General features: G+C 35.3%; 2 protein-coding genes and 2 long non-coding RNA genes across 6 annotated transcripts in view; 2 read left to right on the forward strand and 2 right to left on the reverse strand.

The window, feature by feature from the left end:
• Window positions 1-25,186, forward strand: part of LOC125865726 (uncharacterized) — a 112,247-nt gene extending 87,061 nt beyond the window's left edge. Inside the window, exons 2-3 of the long non-coding RNA XR_007446386.1 lie at window positions 7,633-7,939; window positions 25,002-25,186. This is a non-coding gene — a long non-coding RNA (uncharacterized LOC125865726). The remainder of the gene's footprint in view (window positions 1-7,632; window positions 7,940-25,001) is intronic.
• Window positions 1-27,162, forward strand: part of LOC125865728 (uncharacterized) — a 204,349-nt gene that overhangs the window by 149,633 nt on the left and 27,554 nt on the right. The gene's annotated exons all lie outside the window — the stretch shown is intronic.
• The window catches only part of LOC125865716 (putative disease resistance protein RGA3), a 185,948-nt gene that overhangs the window by 138,744 nt on the left and 20,042 nt on the right, over window positions 1-27,162 (reverse strand). Inside the window, exons 2-5 of one of the 3 annotated variants that reach the window (XM_049545941.1) lie at window positions 6,346-9,979; window positions 6,114-6,217; window positions 5,520-5,682; window positions 5,343-5,445 (exon numbers count right to left, since the gene is read on the reverse strand). In XM_049545941.1, coding sequence (XP_049401898.1) covers window positions 6,210-6,217; window positions 6,346-9,979 — 3,642 coding nt within the window. In that variant the 3' untranslated portion in view covers window positions 5,343-5,445; window positions 5,520-5,682; window positions 6,114-6,209. Of the gene's footprint in view, window positions 1-5,342; window positions 5,446-5,519; window positions 5,683-6,113; window positions 6,218-6,345; window positions 9,980-16,397; window positions 16,442-27,162 lie in introns of those variants that run through there. The other 2 variants (XM_049545938.1, XM_049545940.1) reach the window with 2 other exon arrangements.
• LOC125865717 (disease resistance protein RGA2-like) lies at window positions 12,265-14,865 on the reverse strand. The gene is made up of 2 exons (XM_049545942.1): window positions 12,874-14,865; window positions 12,265-12,658 (listed from the first exon to the last, which is right to left on the reverse strand). Exon 1 carries the CDS (start codon window positions 14,715-14,717, stop codon window positions 13,014-13,016), a length of 1,704 nt encoding a protein of 567 aa, XP_049401899.1. The 5' UTR covers window positions 14,718-14,865; the 3' UTR covers window positions 12,265-12,658; window positions 12,874-13,013.

The raw sequence follows: 27,162 nt of genomic DNA on the forward strand, positions 1-27,162 counted from the left end.
ATGTGAAAGTGAAGGCATTTCCCACATGTGTAAAGGCAAGAAGAGTAAATTGTCACAGAAGCTGACCATCAAAGATTCCAGAACTAGTTTTTGAACACGTACGTTGCACGTGTATATCGTGCTAATTAGTATAAATATTTCTAATATATAAGCATACGATGTGTAAAATACAAGCTCGAATCAATGAACGGTGATTATATTCAACTGATATTATCATCATTGCAAGGCACATCATACAAAAATATTGTTATCAAGAGATTTCAAACGTAATACTATAACGACTTCAAATATACAATTCTTATAATAAATCAAGTATTCAACTTGTTAAGAGTATTTTTTTAATACGTCACAACACATAGTTTAAATGTCGGTACTATAGTTGCAAAATATTTAATGCCTTAAAGTTTCCGTCTTCTTTTGAAGGAATAGTAGCCTCCACTTTCTTTTTTATAGATGCACACATATCAAGAAGTTGTCATCGAAGGAGAGTAGTGTTTTTTAATAGTTGTAGAGAAATTCGATCAACATATATCTTCCTTAGGATGGTTAGTAGATCACTATCAAGTTCATATTGTACACCTACAAAAAAAAAAGTATTATTTGTTATAAAAATAATCATTGTTTAAATATTTAATTGACATGAATATGTACTCTTCGTCTTCTTTGACTCATTCAAAATTATTAATTCTGTCATCTTTAAATTTTGAATTATGAAGTACAACACAATCACTTGTGAGATATTAACAATATGGTAGAAAAAAGAAAACAATATAAACCAATAATTATATGGTGCAAAAAATAAATGCATAAAGAAAAAATGACTTTGAATTTGTGTATATACATACTTATGAACCAACCAAAAAATAAATGAATTACATATAAGAAAATTTGAAATCATCAAATAAAAGTTCAATGAAATAGAAGTATTTTCAAAGGATAAATAAACAAATAATAAAAGTATTACTCCCTCTAAATAAGTTCAGATTCCAGCATTTATATAATTAGACATCAAATCAAGCCTTTATAAAACAAAAGTATTTTCATCAAAAAAAAAAAAAAGAGAACAATGAAAGTACTACTCCACCTTACTGAAGTTCAGTTTCTACTGCTCATACAATTAGATACATAGTGATAATAGAGTTTAAATATAAATAGAAGATATTAGGAGAGGTGAAAAGACTTAGAACTGATTTGAATATAATATTTAATGTAAAATTATGTCTTTTTGGATTCTTAAATATAACACATAAATAAGAGAAAATGAAAATTTTTTTACCTAATGACATTATACTGTTGTTTAATGAGAAATCATGTCTTCTTGGTTTATTCATGTGGTTGAAGAGAATATGAAAAGGTTTTTACCTAATGACATTATACCGTTGTTTAATGAGAAATTATGTCTTCTTGGTTTATTAATGTGGTTGAAGAGAATAGGAACGAATTTTGATGAGTGGTGCAACTATTTAATATGCTATTATTTAATTATCTAATTATTAATTAAATATAATGGGAAAAGGCAAATTTGAAAAGAAATCAATTGTGATCTTTGAACTTCTGTTTATAAGATGTTACCCACGTTACATGGACTTTTGGACTTCTTATTAAATAAAATGAAAAGAATTAATGAAAAAAATATGACTAAAAGTGGAAAAATCAGATTTTTTTTACCTTAAAAATGATAATAGAGTCATTTAATTTTACAAGGGCATTTTGGTATTACAACTTTTCACTTGTGATGTTCCCACTTATAATAATACTAGTTTCGGAGAACGTGCCTTGCACATTTGTCCCTTATTATTATTATTAAATTTCTATATACTAAAAAGTTGAGTAATAAAATAGGAAATGCTGAAATTAACAAGAGTAGTTTTATCATTTATATTTTATTCACTAAATAATAAAAGATATACTATGAAGAAGAACATTAAATAGATGATATATCTAGTATATTTTTTTGTTATCCTTCATGTGCGGTTTCTCATTCTCTTTTCTTCTCATGTTCAATAATGCAATTTCCTTCCTATGATAATATCAATCTTTGTAAATTGGTTCTTATAAAGCATATTAAAATTTTAATTCTCAAAGTGTTTTTACATAAATAGTGGAGAATGACTCTTCATATTGAACTTTTAATTTTAAAAAATTATGGATATGAGAAATAATTAACATTCAATAATTAGGCAGAAGAATATCACATTCTCATAAATAAAATAATATCTCTAAAGCAAAAGTAGACATTCTAATTTGGCCAATTACTACTTAACTATTTATGGGTCCAGCTCCGGTCAATAATCTATAGATTGGAGTTTGACAATTTTCCAGCCATAATTAAAATTTTACATCAACAATAAATAGCTTATTATCACAGTATATAGACGTTTGATGCATACAATTTATTAGTTCTAAAAGATTTCATCAGTGTGGTACATATGCAAATTTATGATATAAACACTTGGTACATTATGAATCACACTTGCAGTCATCACCACAATTAATATGTCAATTATTTTTATTATTATATCACATATACATCTTCTTTTTAGCCTTAGAGAAGTATTGTACACATGATTTATGAAGAGAAAAGAATAATACTCCTTTTTTCATAAAATTTCTCTTTGAATATTTAATATAAATTGAGCAATACAAACTTTTCAAAATGACTTATTCTAGATATATGGTCAATTTTTGAGGAATGAATGTTTCAACACATAAATAATAGACTAATAAGGTCAATAGTTTATACATATAAAAGAAAATTTAAATAAAAATACAGCCTCAAAATCACATATATACTATATAGAGTATGATCCATCCTTTATCTCCAATTCGATGGCCCATTTTATTTTAGGGTATGGATTTTTTTTTAAAAAAAATAATCATATTTGATTTCTCATTTAGTTATTCCTATCTCTACTCATAAATAATAATTTCGAAAATATATTTATACTTAAGTAGAACACTCTATCGAGAGCCAAATAAGCATGTCAAATTAACCGACTAATCTTTCATTATGAATTTCATGAGTAATTAAGAAACATAGTGGAACATGAATTGTATATCACTAAGAAATCAATTGTGATCTTTGAACTTCTGTTTATAAGATGTTACCCACGCTACATGGACTTTTGGACTTCTTATTAAATAAAATGAAGAGAATTAGTGAAAAAATATGACTAAAAGTGGGAAAATCAGATTTTTTTTACCTTAAAAATGGTAATAGAGTCATTTAATTTTACAAGGGCATTTTGGTATTTCAATTTTTCATTTGTGATGTTCCCACTTATAATAATACTAGTAAAGAAAGCCCGGGCGCTGCCCGGGCCCAACATCAATAAAATTATATTGTTACTCTCTCCGTCCCATATTAGATGAGAATCTTACTAAAAATATTTTTTTCATATTATTTGAGCACTTATTAAATTAGGATAGAATTAATTAATTCTTTTCCATTTTACCCCTACAATTAATATGACCATTCCTATATTGTATGTGTATTTTTTGTAACTCATTTCAATGTGCATTGATATAAACAAAGAGCAAAATGGTGAAGTCTTCCAATGTATTAATGATTTCTTAATCACCGTGTAAAGTTGGAAGTGCCCATCTAATATGGGACGGAGGGAGTATAGTTTATGTATTGTTATAAAATTAGTAAAGATTGTTATACTATATTTTGCTCATAAGTGAGCTAATATAGAAACTTATTTGTCATTTGTCTTTTTAATTTCAATTTTAAATAGCAAATAAATGTAGCGATAAGATTGAGGGTAGAAATGAAGCATATCTTTCTAAATTTAAGTAAAAATAAACAAAGTAGAAGTAACATTAGGGTTATCGATAGGACGATTCATTTGGTTATTTTTAAAAAAAATTATATCATTCAATTTTTTGGCTATTTTATAATGTATAACCAAAATTAAAATTTTAAAATCATCCCAATCCTAATTTATGTGACAGAAGCAGTACAAAAATTAGTCTTTTTTTTGTTGTCTTGTAGATATTTTAAGTTATTATTTATTGTAAATTATAGTACTTTTTATTAAAGAACATATGTTACTTTTTATGTTTGAGAGTTAAACCAACTTTTTTTTATGTCTTTTAATTTTATATGTGTTTTGTCCTTTTCCATTTTGAAAAACCAATACTCTCTCCATTTTATTTTATATGTCATTTCTTTTTATAAATATATTGGTTATTCCCTCTCCTTATTGAAACACATGTTGACTTGTGGTGAATACTTATTCCCTCTTCTTATATAGTAAAATATATTGGTTATTCCCTCTCCTTATTGAAACACATGTTGACTTGTGGTGAATACTTATTCCCTCTTCTTATATAGTAATATATGATTTAAGTAGTTTTTTGTTTTATTTGTACGGTTTTATTTTATTTGTACGAGTAGTTTTATTTAAATTTTATATATGAAATAAAACAGGGTCCTAAATGAGTAGTACAATTATCTATTCTCCTCCACTTGTTGTAACATTAATGGATTTATCTCATTCCTTCCAGCACAGAGACAAAACCCAGAAAAGTTGAAGCTTAACAACTCAAACCAAAACCAAAAACTACTTCTCTTCAAATTCAGATAGAAATTCGAACATCGAATTTCAATCTTAAAAATAGAAGATACATTAAAGAAGCTATATATTAGGCAATGATGCAGCAGCCAAGTACAAGTTCAAAATGTTTTCTGGAAACAAAACTGTATTTCTACTAATGGCATGTACACTGTTCAAATCTTAGTCATACATACTATATCCTCCCCAGTTTCCGCCAAATGCAATTTCCCTTGCCAATCATGACACTTAAACACATCTAAGAGAAGTCTGCTCCAATCTACCATCTCAACAAGGTCCATCTCAATAATGTCAAAAATGTGAACATAATTTGGAGAAGCGTCTACTATCAACGGAATCCAAAATGAAATCTGTCTTGAATCTAAGAATCCTGTGTCAGCCGGAACATACATTTTGTCTTCGTATCACAGCTTCATCTTATGAATAGCTCATGAACAGAATTCGATAGTCAGAGAAAGTAGCTTTTCAAGCAAAACTTGAACAGTAGCACTAATTACAGGGTCTGCCATTGTTGCATTTGCTCCTTCAGACCTTCACAATGTCTTCTTCTCAAAAGTGTCTTCTTTTACTAAAAGAAAGTGAATAATTTATACACAATGAATTCAAATAAAGAATAGCTTTTGTTCTGCCATTGTTGCCTTGCTTCACATTTTTTGTATGAAACAGTAATTTTGAATAATTTGGCATATACCGATGAAATGGACTAACTTTACAAATCACAAGACGTAAATGAGCAACAAAAACAATTTAGAAGAAGCTTACATGGAAAGCTTGGTCTGATAAGCAGAGTAGAGAAACCTTCAACTTAATGGACAGATGCCACTCAAACTGGTCCTTCGCAACAGATATTGCTATGATAGCATCCCTGTTAGTAGTACAATATTCTCATGAGAAAAGGAGCTGAAAAACAAAACCAGAAGAAGTTGTTCTTGAACATACAATTTGCCTTTTGTACCACCGAAACCTCCTAGCTGAATCCATGGAAACAATCTAAATGTAGCATCATCAGTAAGAATTATTTGATCTGCCACACATGAATAGCTCATCAGCAGATTTCAATTGCATCAACCATCCATACTTTTCATTAGCTTCACCATAGCACCTGAATAGATATGACAAATACAGAGATTCTTCTTCTTTCGTACAGGTTGGGAAAGGGAAGGGGTCAGGCTTTAATATAACGAAAGAAAGGGGAAAAATAGTCGTTCAAATATAGTGAGAATGCAATACATGACTTTCCTACCATCATGTAATGTTATGGACTGAAACTAATGTAGGCTCTATCTAACAGCTTACTTCCAAAATCTCCTTGCAACTAACAAACTGATTTTCTTTCAAAACTGATATTTTAGCAGTTCGACAATTTTACTTCTGATTCTCCTTATTGCATCACTCAACTATCTCATTTTGCACTAGAAATCAGCTCAAACAAAGGAGACTAGAATTGAAGTTTGCAAGCAGCATACATAGAGCTCTTTGAACGATAACGACATGCGATAGCTCTTTTTATTTGAGAGATTCTGTAGTCCTTACCAAATATTTATGGAAGAGCCAGTAACAGGTCTATAGCCGAAGAATATGTCCTGGAGAGACTGTTTACCACAGAAACCTTGTAGCATAGCACTTGTTCTAGTCGCCTATGACAAAGAATATAAACTTTGATGATTAAAACACATCTTTAAAGGAGTGAATATCTCAAAAGTATCAAATAGTTCCAAAGGATTGAATGAAAAGCTTCAAAAGCTAAAGAGAAACAGAAACTTACGCAAGTCCTGAATTGTCGTGAACTCCACGCTAATTTGTGGAATATGAGAAATCTTGGACCACTGTGAGTTTGTGCCACTACGATTGGTGCAGCTTTCTTCCAACTGTGGACAGCCTTTAATGTTCAGGCGCCGTAATTTGGTGAGGCGCCGCATGGCATCTCTGGATGGAAGATGCTGTAGATTTTTGCAGTTAGATAAACTTAACTCTACCAAAGAAACAAGGTTGCCGAGCCCATCTGACAGAGCTTCTAAGTACGGACAATCATTGATCAGCAGATGTTGTAGCTGTTTGCAGCTTACTAGCTCCAATGTTTCAATAGGAAAAGCCTTGATTCCAAAATCAGTTATTCCGATCTCTGTTACGGAAGAGAATTCCAAAAGCTGATAGGGCAGAGAATCCCAGTGTGCATGTCCGTACACCCACAGCACACAAAGGGATGATAGCGACTGAATGCCATTAAAAATCAATTGGAATGCCTCAAAATCCACCAACTCTGAGAAAGGACCAATATGCAATGTCCTTAACTCTGTGAGACGGTGAAGGCTCCCTGCAGGTACACTTTCCAATTTGGGACATTTTGATATATTCAAATATGAAAGTGAAGGCATTCCCCACACATGTAAAGGCAAGGAAACCAAGTTGTTACATTTGTTGACATTCAGAGATTCCAAAGACTGACAATGCTCTAGCAGTCCGCTTGATAAACTAGTCAATCCATCACAATTGTATAACCGAAGTTTTAGGAGGGAAGTCAAATGATTCTCTCCTCTGGAAACAGGAATGGAACTGAAATTGGTGCAGTCGCCAATACTTAAGCTCTTAAGTGAACGGAGATTGTACAAGCTCTGGGGCAATTCACGAAACTCTCCACAATTCAAGACCAAAAGATGTTCAAGAGAGAAATTGTTGCGTAGTATCTCATCTGTAAGACAAGTGAGCTGTTTCACATCTCTGATAATAAGCATTACAAGAGATGTCAAGTTGCTGCACAAGTTCAACAATGGAATTTCACTGTCAACTCCTTCAATGCTCAATTCACGTAGGATCTCAAATTGATTTGGAGTACTTTTTAGCAAAGGACAGTTCCTAATCGTCAACTTCTTAAGCACAGGAAACATTCTAACTCCAAGTCTGTCTCTACCAACATTTCCTTTTGGTAACAATTGCACTTCCTTCCACTCAGTAAGGCTAGGCATATCCTCCAATAATAGTTCTTTGAGTAACGGAAACACTTGGATATTGGTGTTATTTCTACTTGATCCATTATCGTTACCATAAAATGTAGGTTCGATGTATTCCACCTTATGGAACCCTACCAGCTCAAGATGCTGAAGGAATTTCAGTTGACCAAGCGATGGAATTCCTTTGCACCTTTTGCAACCACTTAATTTCAACCTGACCAAATTTGGTAGAAACTCTTCACTGAACCATGAAGGAAATCTAGTCCCCATATATTCCACTACCGCTAAAGTTTTCAAGTTAGGATGCGGTTGAAGACCATCCAACACATACTCATCACTGGTCTCACATCCTTCTGGTTCATCATGGGACCACACATATTTCAGCTTGTAGATTTTTGGTTTCTCTTGTAGGTACGCTGTTTGAGCTACTTCTCTATTGCATACCAATTGGAGACCTTCAATCGTCAATTCACCTCTCAGGTTTTTCAAATGACCTATTTCTTCTATTCGACGGCCTTTCTCTGAACCCACTTTGAAAAACTGTAGGGTCTGAAGACAAGTCAATTTCCCCATGTTAAATGGCATCTGAAAATGCTTATTATCCATACACAGAGAATTGTAATAAACGTGTCTCAAACTAATCATATTTGCCATTTCATCTGGAAGCTCCTTCAGTAAAAAGCATTTACTAACTCTCAAAGTTTGCATACTGTACAGCTTGCAAATGGAGTTGGGCAAGGCTTTGATCCCACTGTAGGAGAGATCAAGATATCTCAAGTATACTAACTTGCCAATTGAGGCTGACAACTCCTTGATGCCTGATCTGGACAAATTTAAAACTCTCAAGAACTGAAAGCTAAATAGCACATCATTAGGTATATTGCTTCTCGAGAACAATGCGCACAAACGTCCTGGCTCATTTATCTTATCTATTTGATCAATTGGTGAGTCTGATCCAAAATATCGAACTTGAGAAGAAATTTCACCAACATCTCCTTTCGGATCAAATAGTTTAGATTTTAAGATATCTCCAGCCAAATCATGCACAAGATCATGCATCTTACCGTGTGTTATAACGTTGTGCTCATCTAGCTTAACATCTTGCAGCAAGGAATTTTGCAACAAGATTTGAAAAAACTTGTGCCCAACATCTTCCATCACAATGGTCTCTTGACATGGATGGAGAAAGCCTTCTGCCATCCAGAGTTGGATTAGTTGGTCCTTTTCAAACTCAAAATCTTTTGGAAACATTGCAAAGTAAGCAAAACATTTTTTCAGGTGCGGAGATGGTAGATAAACATAGCTGAGTTTTAGAATTTTTTTAATGCTATTTTCCCCAAGATCATCTTCATGTGCAACAAGGGCGTTGCTATCAAGAATTGCCTGCCATTCATGTTTTTCCTTGTTGCGTATGAGGCCTCCCAACACACCTGCTGCCAACGGTAGACCTTGACACATTTCAACAATCCTGTTCTCCATGATTACCATTTCCTCTGGAACTTCCCCATCAACAAACGCTCTTTGTTTGAAAATGGACCAACAATGATCATCTGCTAATTTTCCCAACAAATGAAGATCTACAGCTACTGTGGATGCCACCAGTTTCATACGAGTCGTCACAAGAATGCAGTTTCCTCTGGTTGTGTTTATTCCCTTCAAAGTGTCCAAGAACTCATGCCACAATGTTGGGTCAACACGCCACAAATCATCCAGGACAAGCAAATACTTTCTTCCTGCCAGTTCATCTCGGAGCTTCTTGACTATTATATCTCTACTCTGGACCTCAAGTTTCCTCTCTGTCAATGATTCGAGGATCAGTTCAAGAAAGCTTTTTGTTTCTGACATTTCAGGTAGACACAACCAAACTCTCTTTTCAAAGTGTTTCTCGATCTGCTCATCATTAAAAACTCTCTTAGCCACAGTTGTTTTCCCTAAACCCCCCATGCCCACTATGGGAATGGTGCACAGATCAATATCATCTCTCATGGTCAATATCTTCTCCTTTATTTCAGCAACATCCTTGTCTCTACCAACAACATCGGAAGCAACTACTACAGAATCTGTTTCTCGAATTGGTAGTATTTGCCGAGGAGGAACCATCAGTGATTGGAGACCAAGGTCATTGGCTAACTTATTGATAGCTCTCAACTCCTCATTGATGTTGTTGATTTTTCGAGACATTCTTCTCTTAAAATCTGTATGAGAAAAGAAATCACTGACCTTTTTCATTGGGTTGTTTCGGATCTTCACTTGTCTTTTGAGAGATTCATACCTGAATTCATCAAACACATTTTCAGCATTTTCAGTAACTCTCTCAAGCATCTTGAGCCATTGTTCAACAACCTGATCTTCAACTTGTCGTCTTTCAGCATCATGAATGAAAGCTTGGATCAAGGATACATATTTTGTCAGTATTTCAAGATCTTTCTTGCAGTTCCTCAAACTTTTGACCTCCTCAATAGTGAGAGAAAGCAACTTTTCAAGCACAACTTGAACAGTTGCACCAATTACAGGATCAGCCATTGTTGTTTTTGCTCCCTCACAAAGTCTTCTTCCTCTGCACCAAAGTCTTCTTTAGTTACTAGAAAAATGAATGGTAGTAATGACTCCAACAATACAAGTATCTCTCAAACAGAAACATGGAGGAGTCAACACTTCTTACCTTTTATTGGTATATGTAGAAAATATTGTTTATGACTAGATACAATTCCATACGTATTTAATGATGTGACAAATATCAATTTTTAGGAAAATACTATGATTAAATGTTATTAAGGACATCTCTAACATTAAAAATGCTAGAAATTGAAATATTGATTTTTATTTTTCGAGTATGTTTTCCTAAAAAGTTAGAACTTACGAGTTGTTAAATAAGTATCGAAATTTTTTTTTCCTGCTAAAATGACTATGGAAGTACTGGACTTTCCCTTTCAAAACAATCATATATATCATTCATATATATATTATATATATTAGGGAAAATGCATAAGTACCCTCCAGCCTATACCCGAAATCCCAGAGACACACCTAACCTTTACTAAGATCCTATTACCCCCCGAACTTATTTTATATGTAATATTCTACCCCTTTTTGGCCTACGTGGCACTATCTTTGTGGGCCCAGTGCATGTTGACATTTTTTTCAAGATAGTGCCACGTAGGCAGAAAAGGGGTAAAATATTATAGATAAATTATGTTCAGGGGGGTAATAGGACCTTAGTAAAGGTTAGGTGTGTCTCTGAGATTTCGGGCATAGGCTGGGGGGGTACTTATGCATTTTCCCTATATATTATTATAAGTGGAAAGCTCCTAACTTAAAAGTTGAATTACCATTCTGCCCTTATTTTATCTCTAAACTAAATAAAATATTAATATATAATTAATTTAATATTAAATAATAATTTTATTTAAATTCATGCCTCTAGACACAATGGTTCAAATTCTTTGGGAAACAGTTACAATGACGAGGAAAGACCAAAAGTTCCATTTTCCTTAATAAATGTGTATATCAATTCTTCTTTATCAAAAAACAATTTAAATTTTGGCTTGGGACTTGTGTCAGTGACTATTTCTTATCACTGTTTGTTGTTAATAGAGAAAAGATATACAAGAAGTAGCAAAGACACTAAAGGTTATTTCTTTCATATTGAATCTTTATGTTTTTTCTTTTTTATTACTTTATTTGTTTAATCTTGAATTTTTTTATTGTATTTTAATATATTTTCTTCAAGTTTTTTATCTTGTTTTCATCAAATTGTGCTAATAATCTGTAATACAATTTGTCTGTATTGTTTAATTTTGTGTGGTTTTTTTAGTGCTATGTGCTTTTGATTCTTCTTTCTTAATGTTTAGTGATTTTGATGTATTCTTTGAGTATCATCTTTTTTGTTAGTTTTATGGTATTTGATTTGCTTAGCCTCAGTGTGCTTTCTATCTAGACTAGAAAAGGTTTTCGCGGTTATTATTTTATTTTTGTGTGGTCTTGTTAATATGTTGTACCCTTGAATGTTTTTTTGATGTCTATTTTTTGATGAGTTTTTTAGTAATTTTGAAATGTATTCTCGAGGTATTGCTCAATTTTATACGTTAAGTGATACTTTTCTATTTTTTACCTTGGGATTTCAATTTTTGTTGGAAAAAAATAATTTCAGTACTTATCGCTTCTTTATCTCCTTTGACAGACTTTTTCATCCTTTAAGAAATGTATTTATTACTGTCAACACATATTATAGGATCGTAGAGACGTTGACTTTCAGAAAGTCATCGTAGTAATGTCACTTTTATGGTAACAATTAAAATAATAAGGTTTAATCTCACTTTTATGGTAACTATTAAAATGAAAAAATGAAAAGTCATGCAAATATGTAATACAAGTGACCAGTGAATAACTATATGGTTCCCAATAGCTATATTTGATAATAGGGTAAAATTACTTGGTGTTTCAATTGATTCACAAAATTTGGAGTATACATATAACCCTTCATTGTTTTAAGTTTACGAGTATATTTCTCTTTAAAAAAATCTACTTTTATGTCTCATTTATATATTTTATACTTATGTCACTTTTAAAAACTCAATATTAATTGATAGGGTACACGTGCAACGCACATGAGCGAAGACTAGTACATAGAAATATGCAGGAAATGTTGTTTTGGAACACATGTTTTAGATTTAATCCATCATAGTATGCACTAACATAAGCCAAGATAAATTTCGAAAGGAAAAACAGAGATACATTAAAGAATCTATCAACTAGGCAATGATACAACAATTAAGCGAATATAAACGGTTTGCTGGAAGTTAGGTCCATGTCCCCTTCTGCTTTTGTAACTTTTTTGGATGTTACAGACGTGGTAGGGGTCAAGCCTAACCCCACACAACGTTAAAAAAAATAATTAAAAAACTGTTTGCTGGAGACAAAATCTCTATATACAAGACAAGGCAGGTGCAGCATGTACACAATGCAAGAAAGGCCTCAGCGGACAGATCTTAGTCCAGAATTTTCCACATACAGAACTAGTATCTCAATTCCAGTTCCTCCCAAATGTAAATGAATGTACGAAATGCAATTTCCCTTGACAACCATGACTATGAAACTTAGTAGTCTTCTCCATGCCGTTGTTTCAACCATCTGAAACATAAGGGAGGGAAAGTCAGTTTTCGCACACATTTCCTTCTTGGAAAATGGAGACGCGAGTCATTACAAGCAACCACTAAAAAAGAGAAATTTTAGGAGAAAACAAGACCTATTAAGATGATCCAATATTGCTAGACATTTTAAGAGCCAAAGAAGCGCAGGAAGAAAAAAAATGCAACTCAGAAACTGAAAGAGAAACAGAGACTTACCCAAGACCGAACCCCACATCATTATATGGAATATGGAAAATGTTGGACCACTGGGCGTTTGGGCCACTCCAATTGGTGCAAATTTCTTCCGACTGTGGGCAGCCAAGGTACCGTGATTTGGTGAGACGTCCCATGGCATCTCAGGATGGCAGATGCTCTATTTTTTTGCTGTTCCATAAAGTTAACTGTTGCAAAGTAACAAGGTTGCCGAGTCCATCCGACAGATCTTCTAACAATGGACAATCCTGGATCCAGAGAAGCTGTAATTTGGGCATGTCATCTGAGAAGTCCACATGTTGCAGCCAATTGCAGCCCACTAGGTGTAATCTTTCAAGAGAAGTAAGGTTGCCAAATCTATGAGGAAGAGCCTCGATTCCGAATCCATATATCCGGATCTCTTTTAGGGCAGAGAGTTGCATAAGCTGATAGGGCAGAGAATCCCAGTGCAAGTGTCCCCACACCTCCAATGTACGAAGGGACGATAGTTGATGAATGCCATTAAACATTAATTGGAATGCCTCAAAATCCACCATCTCTGAGAAAGGACCAATATGTGATTCCCGTAACCTAGTGAGATGGTGAAGTCCCCCTGAGGGTACACTAATCAATTTGGGACACTGTGATAAACCCAAATATGAAAGTGAAGGCATTCCACACACATGTAAGGGGAAGGAAACTAAGTTGTTACAGTTGTGGACCTTCAAGGATTCCAGGGACCGACAATGCTCAAGTAATCCACTTGGTAAACTGGTCAATCCATCACAGTAACATAACTCAAGACTTTGGAGGGAAGTCAAATAATTCTCTCCTTTGGGAACAGGAAAAAAATTGAAATTGGTGCAGTTGTCAATCATTAAGCTCTTAAGAGAATGGAGATTGTACAAGCTTTGTGGCAATTCACGAAACTCTCCACAATATGAAACTGACAGATGTTGTAGAGATAAATTGTTGCGTAGCATCTCATCTGGAAAACAAGTGAGCTCTTTCACATCATAGACACTAAGCTCTAAGAGAGATGTCAAGTTGTTGAACAAGTTCAACAATGGCATTTCACTGTCAACTACTCTAATCTCTAATTCACGTAGGATTTCAAATTGATTCGGAATACTTTTCAACAATGGACAGTTACTAATCTTCAACTTCTCAAGCCCAGGAAACATTCTTACTCCATTTGTTGGTATCAATTCCACTCCCTTCCACTCAATAAGGCTATGCATATCCTCCAAGACTAGTTCTTTCAATAACGGGAACACTTGGATATTGCCATTATTGCTGCTTGATCCCTTATTGTTAACCTCAATACCATAAAATATAGTTCCAATGCATTCCACCTTATGGAACCCTACCAGCTCTAGATGCCGAAGGAATTTCAGTTGGCCAAGCGATGGAATTTCTTTGCACCTTTTGCAACCACTTAATTTCAACTTGACCAAATTTGGTAGCGATTCTTCACTGAACCATGAAGGAAATCTAGTACCCAAATAGTTCTTCACTTCAAATGTTTTCAAGTTAGGATGCGGTTGAAGACCATCCAACACATGCTCATCATTGATCTCACATCCTTCTGATTCCTCGTGGGACCATAAATATGCCAGTTTGTAAATATTCAATTTCTGCCGTAGATATGATGTTCGAGCTTCTTCTCTATCACAAACCAATTGGAGACCATTGATCTTCAATTTACCTCTAAGGTTCTTCAAGCGACCTAATTCTTCTATTCGACGGCCTTTCACTAAACCTACATTGAAATACTGTAGGGTCTGAAGACAAGCCAATTGTCCCACATTAAGTGGCAGTTGAGACCGAGAGCAATATATGTGTCTCAAACTTATCATATTCCCCATCTCATATGGAAGTTCCTCAAGTAAAGAGCATCCATTGACTCTAAGAGTTTGCAAATTATAGAGCTCGCAAATGGAGTGGGGCAAGGCTGTGATCACAGTGTCCGAGAGATCAAGATATCTCAAGTATATTAACTTCCCGATTTCGTCTGACAACTCAAAGATTCCTGAACTGGACAAATTTAAAACTCTCAAGAACTTAAATTTCAACAGCATACCTTCTGATATATAACAGCTTCTCCTAAACAATGTGCACAAACGTCCTGGCTCATTTATCTTATCTATTTGATCACTTGGGGAGTTCCATCCAAAGTATCGCACTTGAGAAAGTTTTTCTCCATCATTGCCCTTCGGATCAAATAGTTTAGATTTTAAGATATCTCCAGCCAAATCATGCACAAGATCGTGCATCTTACAGTATGTTATATTGTTATGCTCATCTAACACAACATCTTGTAGCAAGGAATTTCTCAACAAGAGTTGAAAGAAGTTGTTCCCGATGTCTTCCATCACGGTGGTCTCTTGACATGGATGAAGAAAGCCTTCTGCCATCCAGAGTTGGATTAGTTGGTCCTTTTCAAACTCAAAATCTTTTGGAAACATTGCAAAGTAAGCAAAGCATTTTTTCAGATATGGAGATGGTAGCTAATCATAGCTAAGTTTTAGGATTTTCTTTATGTTATTTTCGCCGTTGTCATCTTCACCTACAATAAGGGGGTTTCCATCAAGAAGTGCTTGCCATTCATGTTTTTCCTTGTTGCATAAGAGGCCTCCCAACACACTTGCAGCCAACGGTAGACCTTGACACATTTTAACAATCTTGTTGCCCATGCTCGCAAATTCTTCAGGAATCCTGCCATCAACAAATGCTTTTTGTTTGAAAATAGACCAACAATGATCTTCTATTAACTTTCCCAAGATATGAAGATTTGTTGCTACTGTGGATGCCACCCGCTTCATACGAGTAGTCACAAGAATGCAATTTCCTCTAGATGTATTTATTCCTCTCAAGGTGTCCACGAACTCATGCCACGATGTAGAGTCAACACGCCACAAATCATCCAGGACTAGCAAATAGTTTTTTCCTCCCAATTCATCTTGTAGCTTCTTGACTATTATATCTCTCCTTTGAACCTCAACTTTCTTCTCTGTCAGTGATTCGAGGATTTGTTCAAGAAAGATCATAATTTCAGACATTTCAGGTAGACACAACCAAATTCTCTTTTCAAAGATTTGCTTGATGTGTTCATCATTGTAAATCCTCTTAGCCACAGTTGTTTTCCCTAAACCTCCCATACCCACTATGGGAATGGTGCACAGAACAGCATCCTCCTCTCTCATGTTCAAAATCTTCTCCTTTATCTCAGCAACATCCATGTCTCTACCAACGACATCAGAAGCAACTACTAAGGAATCTGTTTCTCGAATTGGTAGTATTTTCCGAGAAGGAACCATAAGTGATTGTAGACCGAGGTCTTTGGCTACCTTATTGATAGCCGTCAACTCTTTATTGATGTTGTTGATTTTTTGAGACATTTTTCTTTTAAAAGCAGTATGAGAAAAGAAACCACAGACCTTTTTCATTGGGCTGTTTCGGATGCTCCTCACTTTTGTTTTGAGAGACTCATATCTGAATCGATCAAACACATTTTGAGCATCTTCAGCAACTCTCTCAAGTAAAACTTGAACAGTAGCACCAATTACAGGATCGGCCATTGTTGTGTTTGCTTCTTCACAAAAATGTAGTTCCTCTGTACCAAAGTCTTGTCAAAGTAATAAGTCTTCTGTAGCAAGTTGTTTGCAGACCACTAAAAAGGAAGACAATAATTCATTCACACAGTAAAAAAAGAAATTAAAAAGGCGGCTAAATACATGTGAATGAAGACCATGTTTGAGTCTCCTTTTTCCTCTTATATTCATTTATTTAAGTAGTTTTTTGTTTTTTTGTACAAGTGGTTTTATTTTATTTGTACAAGTAGTTTTATTTAAATATTATATATGAAATAAAACAGGGTCCTAAATGAGTAGTACAATTATCTATTCTCCTCCACTTGTTGTAACATTAATGAATTTATCTCATTCCTTCCAGCATAGAGACAAAACCCAGAAAAGTTGAAGCTTAACAACTCAAACCAAAACCAAAAACTACTCCTCTTCAAATTCAAATAGAAATTCGAACATCGAATTTCAATCTTAAAAATAGAAGATACATTAAAGAAGCTATATATTAGGCAATGATGCAGCAGCTAAGTACAAGTTCAAAATGTTTTCTGGAAACAAAAACTCTATTTCTACAAAAGGCATGTCTACTATTCAAATCTTAGGGTGTGTTTGGTATGAAGGAAAATGTTTTCCATGGAAAATGTTTTCCTAGAAAATGTTTTCTTGGAAAACAAGTTGATTTTTGACTTATTTTCTCATGTTTGGTTGGTGAGTAGAAAATAATTTCCGTAAAAGATTTTTAGTATTTATGAATGAAAAATATTTTTGAGAAATATCTTTTATTTTTACTAGACTAGATAATAATTTTTGAAATTGAAAGTATTTTTTAAAAACAAACTTAATTTTTTTTGGGGAGGTGGATGAGGGGGGGTCGAGGGTAAGGGTGAAAAATTGAAATTTTGAAGTTTGAAATTTTTTTTTAAAAACAAACTTAAATTTTTNATTTTTTTTGGGGGTGGGGGGGAGGGTTTTGGTAGGGGGTGGGTGGAGTGAGGGGGGAGCTAGGTAGGGGTGAAAAAAATGAAATTTCGAAATTGAAAATATTTTTGAAAAACAAATTTAAAATTATTTTTTGGGGGTGGGTGGGGGGTCGAGGGTAGGGGTGAAAAAATGAAATTTTGAAATTGAAAATATTTTTTAAAAACAAACTTAAAAAATTTTTTTGGGGGGAAAGGGGCTGGTAGGGAGGTGGGGTGGATGAGGGAGGGGTAGGGGGGTCGAGGGTAGGGTGAAAAAATGAAATTTAAAAACAAGCTTTAAAATTATTATTTTTTGGAGGGGGTGGTTGGGGGCCTGATTTGAGGGTAGGGATAAAATAAATTAATTTTTTCAACAAAAAAGTAATTGTAATTTGAAATTGGAAGAAAGTTTTGGAAAATGTTTTCTTTAAGTTTTGAAGGAAAGTTATTTTCCTTAAATTTAGAAGAAGCTTACATGGAAAGCTTGGTCTGATAAGCAGAGTAGAGAAACCTTCAACTTAATGGACAGATGCCACTCAAACTGGTCCTTCGTAACGGATATTGCTATGATAGCATCCCTGTTAGTAGTACAATATTCTCATGAGAAACGGAGCTGAAAAACAAACCATAAGAAGTTGTTCTTGAACATACAATTTGCCTTTTGTACCGCAGAAACCTCCTAGCTGAATCCATGGAAACAGTCTAAATGTAGCATCATCAGTAAGAATTATTTGATCTGCCACACATGAATAGCTCATAAACTGATTTCAATGGCACCAACCATCCATACCTTTCATTATTTTCACCATACCACCTAAATAGATATGACAAATACTGAGATTCTTCTTCTTTCGTACAGGTTGGGAAAGGGGAGGGGTCAGACATTAATATAACGAAAGAAAGGGGAAAAATAGTCGGAGTTCAAATATTGTGAGAATGCAATACATGACTTTCCTATCATCATGTAATTTTATGGACTGAAACTAATGTAGGCTCTATCTAACAGCTTACTTCCTAAATCTCCTTGCAACTAACAAACTGATTATCTTTCATTACTGATATTTTAGCAGTTCGACAATTTTACGTCTGATTCTCCTTATTGCATCACTCAACTATCTCATTTTGCACTAAAAATCAGCTCAAACAAAGGAGATAGAATTGAAGTTTGCAAGAAGCATATATTCATGACATGCGATAGCTCTTTCTATTTGAGAGATTTTGTAGTCCTTACCAAATATTCATGGAAGAGCCAGTAACGAGGTCTACAGCCGAAGAATATGTCCTGGAGAGACTGTTTACCACAGAAACCTTGTAGCATAGCTCTTGTTCTAGTCGCCTACAACAAAGAATATAAACTTTGATGATTAAAACACATCTTTAAAGGAATGAATATCTCAAAAGTATCAAATAGTTCCAAAGGATTGAATATAAAGCTTTGAAAGCTAAAGAGAAACAGAAACTTACGCAAGTCCTGAATTGTCGTGAACTCCAACTGTGGGCAGCCTTTAATGTTCAGGCACCGTAATTTGGTGAGGCGCCGCATGGCATCTCTGGATGGAAGATGCTGTAGATTTTTGCAGTTAGATAAACTTTAACTCTTCCAAAGAAACAAGATTGCCGAGCCCATCTGACAGAGCTTCTAAGTACGGACAATCATTGATCAGCAGATGTTGTAGCTGTTTGCAGCTTACTAGCTCCAATGTTTCAATAGAAAAAGCCTTGATTCCAAAATCAGTTATTCTGATCTCTGTTACGGAAGAGAATTCCAAAAGCTTATAGGGCAGAGAATCCCAGTGTGCATGTCCATACACCCACAGCACACGAAGGGATGATAGCGGCTGAATGCCATTAAAAATCAATTGGAATGCCTCAAAATCCACCAACTCTGAGAAAGGACCAATACACAATGTCCTTAACCCTGTGAGACGGTGAAGGCTCCCTGCAGGTACATGTTCCAATTTGGGACATTTTGATATATTCAAATATGAAAGTGAAGGCATTTCCCACACATGTAAAGGCAAGGAAACCAAGTTGTTACATTTGTTGACATTCAGAGATTCCAAAGACCGACAATGCTCTAGCAGTCCGCTTGATAAACTAGTCAATCCATCACAATTGTATAACCGAAGTTTTAGGAGGGAAGTCAAATGATTCTCTCCTCTGGAAACAGGAATGGAACTGAAATTGGTGCAGTCGCCAATACTTAGGCTCTTAAGAGAACGGAGATTGTACAAGCTCTGTGGCAATTCACGAAACTCTCCACAATTTAAGACCAAAAGATGTTCAAGAGAGAAATTGTTGTGTAGTATCTCATCTGTAAGACAAGTGAGCTGTTTCACATCTCTGATAATAAGCTGATGAAGGTTGTTGTTTTTGTATGTGATGCTAAGTGTTGTCATATTAGTACTTTTGTCTTGATAGTTTTGGTATAACTTTTGAATTAATTTTAATACAAAGTTCTAGAATGTAGATGATATTGTAATATGTGGTGGTGCTTTATTTAAGCACAAAATAGGGAGACAGTTTCCAGGATTTAAGGGATTTGACACCACCTTATGTATCTATATATGTGTAAGCTTTTGCTGAATGAAATGGTATGCTCCTTTTCTCCAAATTATCTCTCTATTATCATATTTGTGTTCTCTTTCTCTCCTTCAATTGGCATCAGAACTAAATTGATCTTTTAGGGACTGTTTTGAGAGAGAAAAACATAGCAAGATCACGTACTAAGTTTAACTTGTCCAAGTTTTTTTTGTTCAACTTCCTTTCACATGGCCTCTAGCAGCTCTCCTCTTTCACCCCCTATCTTTAATGGCGAGAACTACCAAGTTTGGGCAGTGAAGATGAAAACATACTTGAAGGGTATTGGATTATGGAAGTATGTTGAGGAAGACAGTGCTCCAGAACCTTTGAGAGCAAACCCAACTCTTCAGCAGATCAGAAGTCATGAAGAGATCGCAAAAGGTCCAAAAGCCTTGTCTTTCATTCACGCAGCTGTCTCAGATTCAATTTTTACCAGGATCATGACATGTGAATCTGCCAAAAAAGCTTGGGATATGCTGAAGCAACAATTCCAAGGGAGTGATAGGACGAGGCAAATGCAAATATTGAATCTAAGAAAAGAATTTAAGATGTTAAGAATGAAAGAGACCGAAAAGGTGAAAGATTATATTGATAGAATCATGAAAATCGCCAATCAGATCAGATTGTTAGGGGGAAAAGTAGAATAGCAGAGGATTGTTGAGAAAGTGATGGTGACACTTCTAGAAAAGTTTGAAGCAAAAATTTCCTCAATTGAAGATGCTTGGAAAATGTCTCGTGTCACATTGAATGAACTATCCAACACTCTTCTAGCAGTGGAAAAAAGGAAAGCTTTTGGAGAGGAAGAGAGTCGCTCTTGTGGCTGTTCAAAGATCTAAAGCTCAGTTGGATGGTGAATCAAAAAGGCAACAAAATGGAAGATATGGTAAGGAGAAGAAGGAGCAATATAACAACCGAGGGAGATATGGAAGATCCAAGTATCCACCTTGTCCCTATTGTAAAAAGACTAATCATACAGACAGGTTTTGTTGGTACAGACCTGGAGTTCAATGCAAGTTGTGCAAACAGTTTGGTCATGTGGATAAGGTGTGCAAAATAAATCAAAACCAGCCAGCTCAAGTTACTGAAAATGTTGAAGATCCTGAAGAGAAGTTGTTTGCTGCTTCTATTGCTGGAGAATGCAATGTAGCAGTTCAAGATCATGATGTGTGGCTTGTTGATAGTGGATGCACGCATCACATGACAGCTAACTTGAACATTTTTGAACGGCTGGACAAAAATTATTTCTCCAAAGTCAGACTTGGAGATGGTAGACATGTAGATGCAAAGGGCAAAGGAGCAGTTGTTGTTCAAACTCCCTCAGGTATGAAGATTATATCTAATGTATTATTTGTTCCTGAAATTAGCCAAAGTCTTCTCAGTGTCGGCCAATTGCTTGATAAAAATTATGCCCTGTTATTTAAAGATAAAACATGTGAAATCATGGATCCAACTGGTATAAAATTGCTCTCGGTCAAAATGAACAACAGAAGCTTCCCTCTTGATTGGAAACATACTGACATTGGAGCTTATGTCAGCATACAAGATGAAACTTATGTCTGGCATAAGAGGCTTGGTCACATCAATTTTAAATCTTTAAAATTGATGCAAAATAAGGATCTTGTGGCAGATATGTCTTCCATAAATGAAACCTCTAATGTATGTGGGGTTTGTCAAATTGGGAAGCTAAGTCAATCACCATTTCCTATTAATCAAGCCTGAAGAGCTACTGAAAAGCTCCAACTAATACACACTGATGTGTGTGGACCTATGAGCACTCCTTCTTATAACGGCAGCAAATATTTTCTTTTATTCATTGATGACCTTACGAGGTTATGTTAGGTTTACTTTCTGAAACATAAATCTGAAGTATTTGTTGCGTTTCAAAGGTTTAAAGCAACTGTTGAAAACCAATGTGGCTCTTTGATAAAAATCTTAAGGTATGATAATGGGACCGAGTTCACTTCCAATCAATTCAAGGATTTTCTTCAGAAAGCAGGAATTCATCATCAACTTACAGTCACTTACACACCACAACAAAACGGTGTAAGTGAAAGAAAAAATAGGTCCATTATGAATATGGCTCGGTGTCTTCTGTTTGAGAAAGGTCTGCCTAAGGTGATATGGGCTGAAGCTGTAAATACCGCTGTCTATCTACAAAATAGATTGCCGACGAGAGCTGTTGAAGGAAAGACTCCATACGAAGCATGGATTGGAACCAAGCCATCAGTTGCTCATCTTAAAGTACTTGGATGTATCTGTTACTCTTATATTCCTGACGTTAAAAGGGATAAACTTGATCAAAGAGCTGAAGTTGGAATATTTGTGGGATACAGCAGCACTTCTAAAGGATATAGGATTTTAAATCCTATTTCACAACAAATCCAAGTAAGTAGAAGTGTTAAATTTGATGAGGATGTTGCATGGGACTGGAAGAAGATGGTTGTTTCTTCTTTCCAGATCACTAATCAAGAACAAAGCGCCCAAGAAGAAGAGTTGATTCCAGAGGAAGAGGAGGACTCTGATGATTTTGCAGTAAGATGTACCAAATCCATTGAAGATATATATAGCAGATGCAATGTCGCTATGTTGGAGCCAACAAATGTAGACAATGCATTGCAAATTCTTGAATGGAGGGCAGCCATGGAGGAGGAGCTCAATATGATTAACAAGAATAATACATGGGTACTTGTACCTAGACCTCCTGACAAGCAGGCTCTTGGAACTAAATGGGTGTTCAAGATTAAACTGAATTCAGATGGCACACTCAACAAGTACAAAGCAAGGCTGGTTGTAAAGGGGTATGCGCAACAGCATGGAATTGATTTTCATGAAACCTTTGCACCAGTTGCAAGGTTTGATACCATTAGATTGCTACTTGCAGTTGCAGCACACCAAGGTTGGCAAGTATTTCAATTGGATGTTAAGTCCGCCTTCCTTAATGGGTACCTTGAAGAGAAAATTTATGTAGAGCAGCCTGAAGGTTTTAGAGGAGCAGGAGACGAGGTATATTTGTTAAGAAAAGCTCTTTATGGCTTGAAACAGGCACCTAGGGCCTGGTATGCACGGATCGATAGCTACTTACTGAATTTGGGGTTTAAGAGAAGTTGCAATGAAGCAACTCTGTATATTAGACTTCAAAATGATGATTTTCTCCTAGTTTCTCTCTATGTTGATGATCTGTTGGTGACTGGCAGCAGCATACAGTCGATCAAAGACTTCAGGGAGCAAATGAAGAAGGTCTTTGAAATGAATGATCTGGGAAAAATGACTTATTTCTTGGGAATGGAGGTTAATCAATCTTCTCAAGGAATCTTTGTTTCTCAGAAGAAATATGCTACCGAAATATTGAAGAAGTTTTGTCTTGACAAATGCAAACCAGTAAGTACGCCTGCAGTTCAAGGAGAGAAACTGATGAAGGAGGATGAGTCTGGTTTGGTCGATGCTTCAATTTATAGAAGTTTGATTGGTTCCCTGTTGTATTTATCAGCCACGAGGCCTGATATTATGTACGCAACAAGTGTGCTATCAAGGTTTATGCATTTACCAACTGAAACTCACCTCAGAGCAGCCAAAAGAATTTTGAGGTACATTCGAGGCACCATTGATTATGGTATGTTTTATAAAAGAACCACATCTATGAAATTGTTGGGGTTTACTGATAGTGACTGGGCTGGGTCGCAAGACAACATGAAAAGCACTTCAGGATATTGTTTCACCCTCAAATCAGGTGTCATTTGCTGGTGCACAAAGAAGCAAGGGTCCGTGGCTCAATCAACAGCTGAAGCAGAGTACGTTGCTGCCTTCGGTGCTGTTAATCAAGCTCTATGGTTGAGAAAAATCTTGATTGACTTGGGGTTTCATCCAAGCAAAGCAACTGAAGTCCTTTGTGATAACAAATCTGCTGTTGCCATGGTAAAGAATCCAGTCTTTCATGGAAAGACTAAACACATTAAAATCAAATACCATTCCATTCGAGAAGCTGAAAGGGAAAATGAAGTTTATATTTTGTATTGTTGTGGTGAAGATCAACTAGCTGATATTTTTACCAAGGCACTGCAGAAACAAAGATTTGAGCTTCTTAGAGCTAAGCTTGGAGTATCCAGCAGCACTTGCATCAAGGAGGAGTGATGAAGGTTGTTGTTTTTGTATGTGATGCTAAGTGATGTCATGTTAGTACTTTTGTCTTGATATTTTTGGTGTAACTTTTGAATTAATTTTAATACAAAGTTCTAGAATGTAGAAGATATTGTAATATGTGGTGGAGCTTTATTTAAGGACAAAATAGGGAGACAGTTACCAGGATTTAAGGGATTTGACACCACCTTATGTATCTATATATGTGTAAGCTTTTGTTGAATGAAATGATCTGCTCCTTTTCTCCAAATTATCTCTCTATTATCATATTTGTCTTCTCTTTCTCTCCTTCATAAGCATTACCAGAGATGTCAAGTTGTTGCACAAGTTCAACAATGGAATTTCACTGTCAACTCCTTCAATGCTCAATTCACGTAGGATCTCAAATTGATTTGGAGTACTTTTTAGCAAAGGACAGTTCCTAAAATGGTCAACTTCTTAAGCACAGGAAACATTCTAACTCCAAGTCTGTCTCTACCAACATTCCTTTTGGTAACAATTGCACTTCCTTCAACTCAGTAATGCTAGGCATATCCTCCAATAATAGTTCTTTGAGTAACGGAAACACTTGGATATTGGCATTATTGTTACTTGATCCATTATTGTTACCATCAATACCAAAAAATATAGGTCCGATGCATTCTACCTTATGGAACCCTACCAGCTCGAGATGCTGAAGGAATTTCAGTTGACCAAGCAATGGAATTTCTTTGCACCTTTTGCAACCACTTAATTTCAACCTGACCAAATATTCCACTACCGCTAAAGTTTTCAAGTTAGGATGCGGTTGAAGACCATCCAACACATACTCATCACTGGTCTCACATCCTTCTGGTTCATCATGGGACCACACGTATTCCAGCTTGTATATTTTTGGTTTCTCTTGTAGATACGTTGTTCGAGCTTCTTCTCTATTGCATACCAATTGGAGACCTTCAATCGTCAATTCACCTCTCAGGTTTTTCAAATGACCTATTTCTTCTATTCGATGGCCTTTCTCTAAACCCACTTTGAAAAACTGTAGGGTCTGAAGACAAGTCAATTTCCCCATGTTAAATGGCATCTGAAAATGCTTATTATCCATACACAGAGAATTGTAATAAATGTGTCTCAAACTAGTCATATTTGCCATTTCATCTGGAAGCTCCTTCAGTAAAAAGCATTTGCAAACTCTCAAAGTTTGCATATTGTAGAGCTTGCAAATGGAGTTGGGCAAGGCTTTGATCCCACTGAAGGAGAGATCAAAATATCTCAAGTATATTAACTTGCCAATTGAGGCTGACAACTCCTTGATGCCTGATCTGGACAAATTTAAAACTCTCAAGAACTTAAAGCTAAATAGCACATCATTAGGTATATTGCTTCTCGAGAACAATGCGCACAAACATCCTGGCTCATTTATCTTATCTATTTGATCAATTGGAGAGTCTGATCCAAAATATCGAACTTGAGAAGAAATTTCACCACCATCTCCTTTTGGATCAAATAGTTAGATTTTAAGATATCTCCAGCCAAATCATGCACAAGATCATGCATCTTACAGTGTGTTATAATGTTGTACTCATCTAGCTTAACATCTTGCAGCAAGGAATTTTGCAACATGATTTGAAAAAACTTGTGCCCAACATCTTCCATCACAATGGTCTCTTGACATGGACGGAGAATGTCTTCTGCCATCCAGAGTTGGATTAGTTGGTCCTTTTCAAACTCAAAATCTTTTGGAAACATTCCAAAGTAAGCAAAACATTTTTTCAGGTGCGGAGATGGTAGATAAACATAGCTGAGTTTTAGAATTTTTTTAATGCTATTTTCCCCAAGATCATCTTCATGTGCAACAAGGGAGTTGCTATCAAGAATTGCCTGCCATTCATATTTTTCGTTGTTGCGTATGAGGCCTCCCAACACACTTGCAGCCAACGGTAGACGTTGACACATTTCAACAATCATGTTCTCCATGATTACCATTTCCTCTAGAACTTCCCCATCAACAAACACTCTTTGTTTGAAAATGAACCAACAATGATCATCTGCTAATCTTCCCAACATATGAAGACCTACAGCTACTGTGGATGCCACCAGTTTCATACGAGTGGTCACGAGAATGCAGTTTCCTCTGGTTGTGTTTATTCCCTTCAAAGTGTCCAAGAACTCATGCCACAATGTTGGGTCAACACACCACAAATCATCCAGGACAAGCAAATACTTTCTTCCTGCCAGTTCATCTCGGAGCTTCTTGACTATTATATCTCTACTCTGGACCTCAAGTGTTGCTCCTCAATATACACGCAAGTGTACGTGGTTGTGCAAGTAATATAGATTCTTAAAGAAACGAGTTATCGTTCCCAAGGGACTTATGATCAACTTATACTCACTTAATTCTACAGCTAAAAGTAGAAAGTAACCTTTTCAAGAGTTGATGATTTATTGTTTATCTACTAATAATTTGTTAGTACCCTTTTAGTCTACCAACAATTTTATGCATGGAAATTAAATCAGTAGCTATTAATTATGTTTTTCTGTTTTCTCTGTAATAGGTTCTGTAACAGTGTTTTCCTGTAGCAGTTGTTTTCTCTGTAGTAGTAGTTATTAGAAGTTATTAGCAGTAAGGAGGTTATTTTTCCACTTTCTCATTTCAGTAGTAGTGGGAAGTTATTTCCTTGTTATTAGGTGGGTGGTTAATCACCAATGTTGTATTTAAGTTATTTGAATTCAATGGAAAAGGGGGAGCAGAAAATTAGTCAAGTTTTTGAGTACTTCAAACTCAAAAGATCGCAGTTTCTCTCTTAACTAACCAGCACCATAGGTAGAAAAAAAAAACTTCAGAATTTATCTTGCAACGTCCCATAACTAGATCCATAACCGGTGACCATACCAACTTGGTATCAGAGACGGAGTTTATGGGAGACCAAATTCAACATCAACTAGCACAATTAGTGAATTTGTTCTAAGAAGAACGTGCAGCCAATTTATCCAGATATGAAGCAACAAATGCTCACTTGGATGCACTGACACAGGATTTAGTAAATTCTAAGGTCGATCTGATTCAACTG

The sequence above is a fragment of the Solanum stenotomum genome, chromosome 5, assembly GCF_019186545.1.
Source record: "Solanum stenotomum isolate F172 chromosome 5, ASM1918654v1, whole genome shotgun sequence".
Classification (NCBI taxonomy): Eukaryota; Viridiplantae; Streptophyta; class Magnoliopsida; order Solanales; family Solanaceae; genus Solanum; species Solanum stenotomum.

Coding starts and splice junctions, on each gene's coding strand:
- LOC125865717 (XM_049545942.1), bottom strand. CDS start 14,717: ATGGGGAATATGATAAGTTTGAGACACATATATTGCTCTCGGTCTCAA.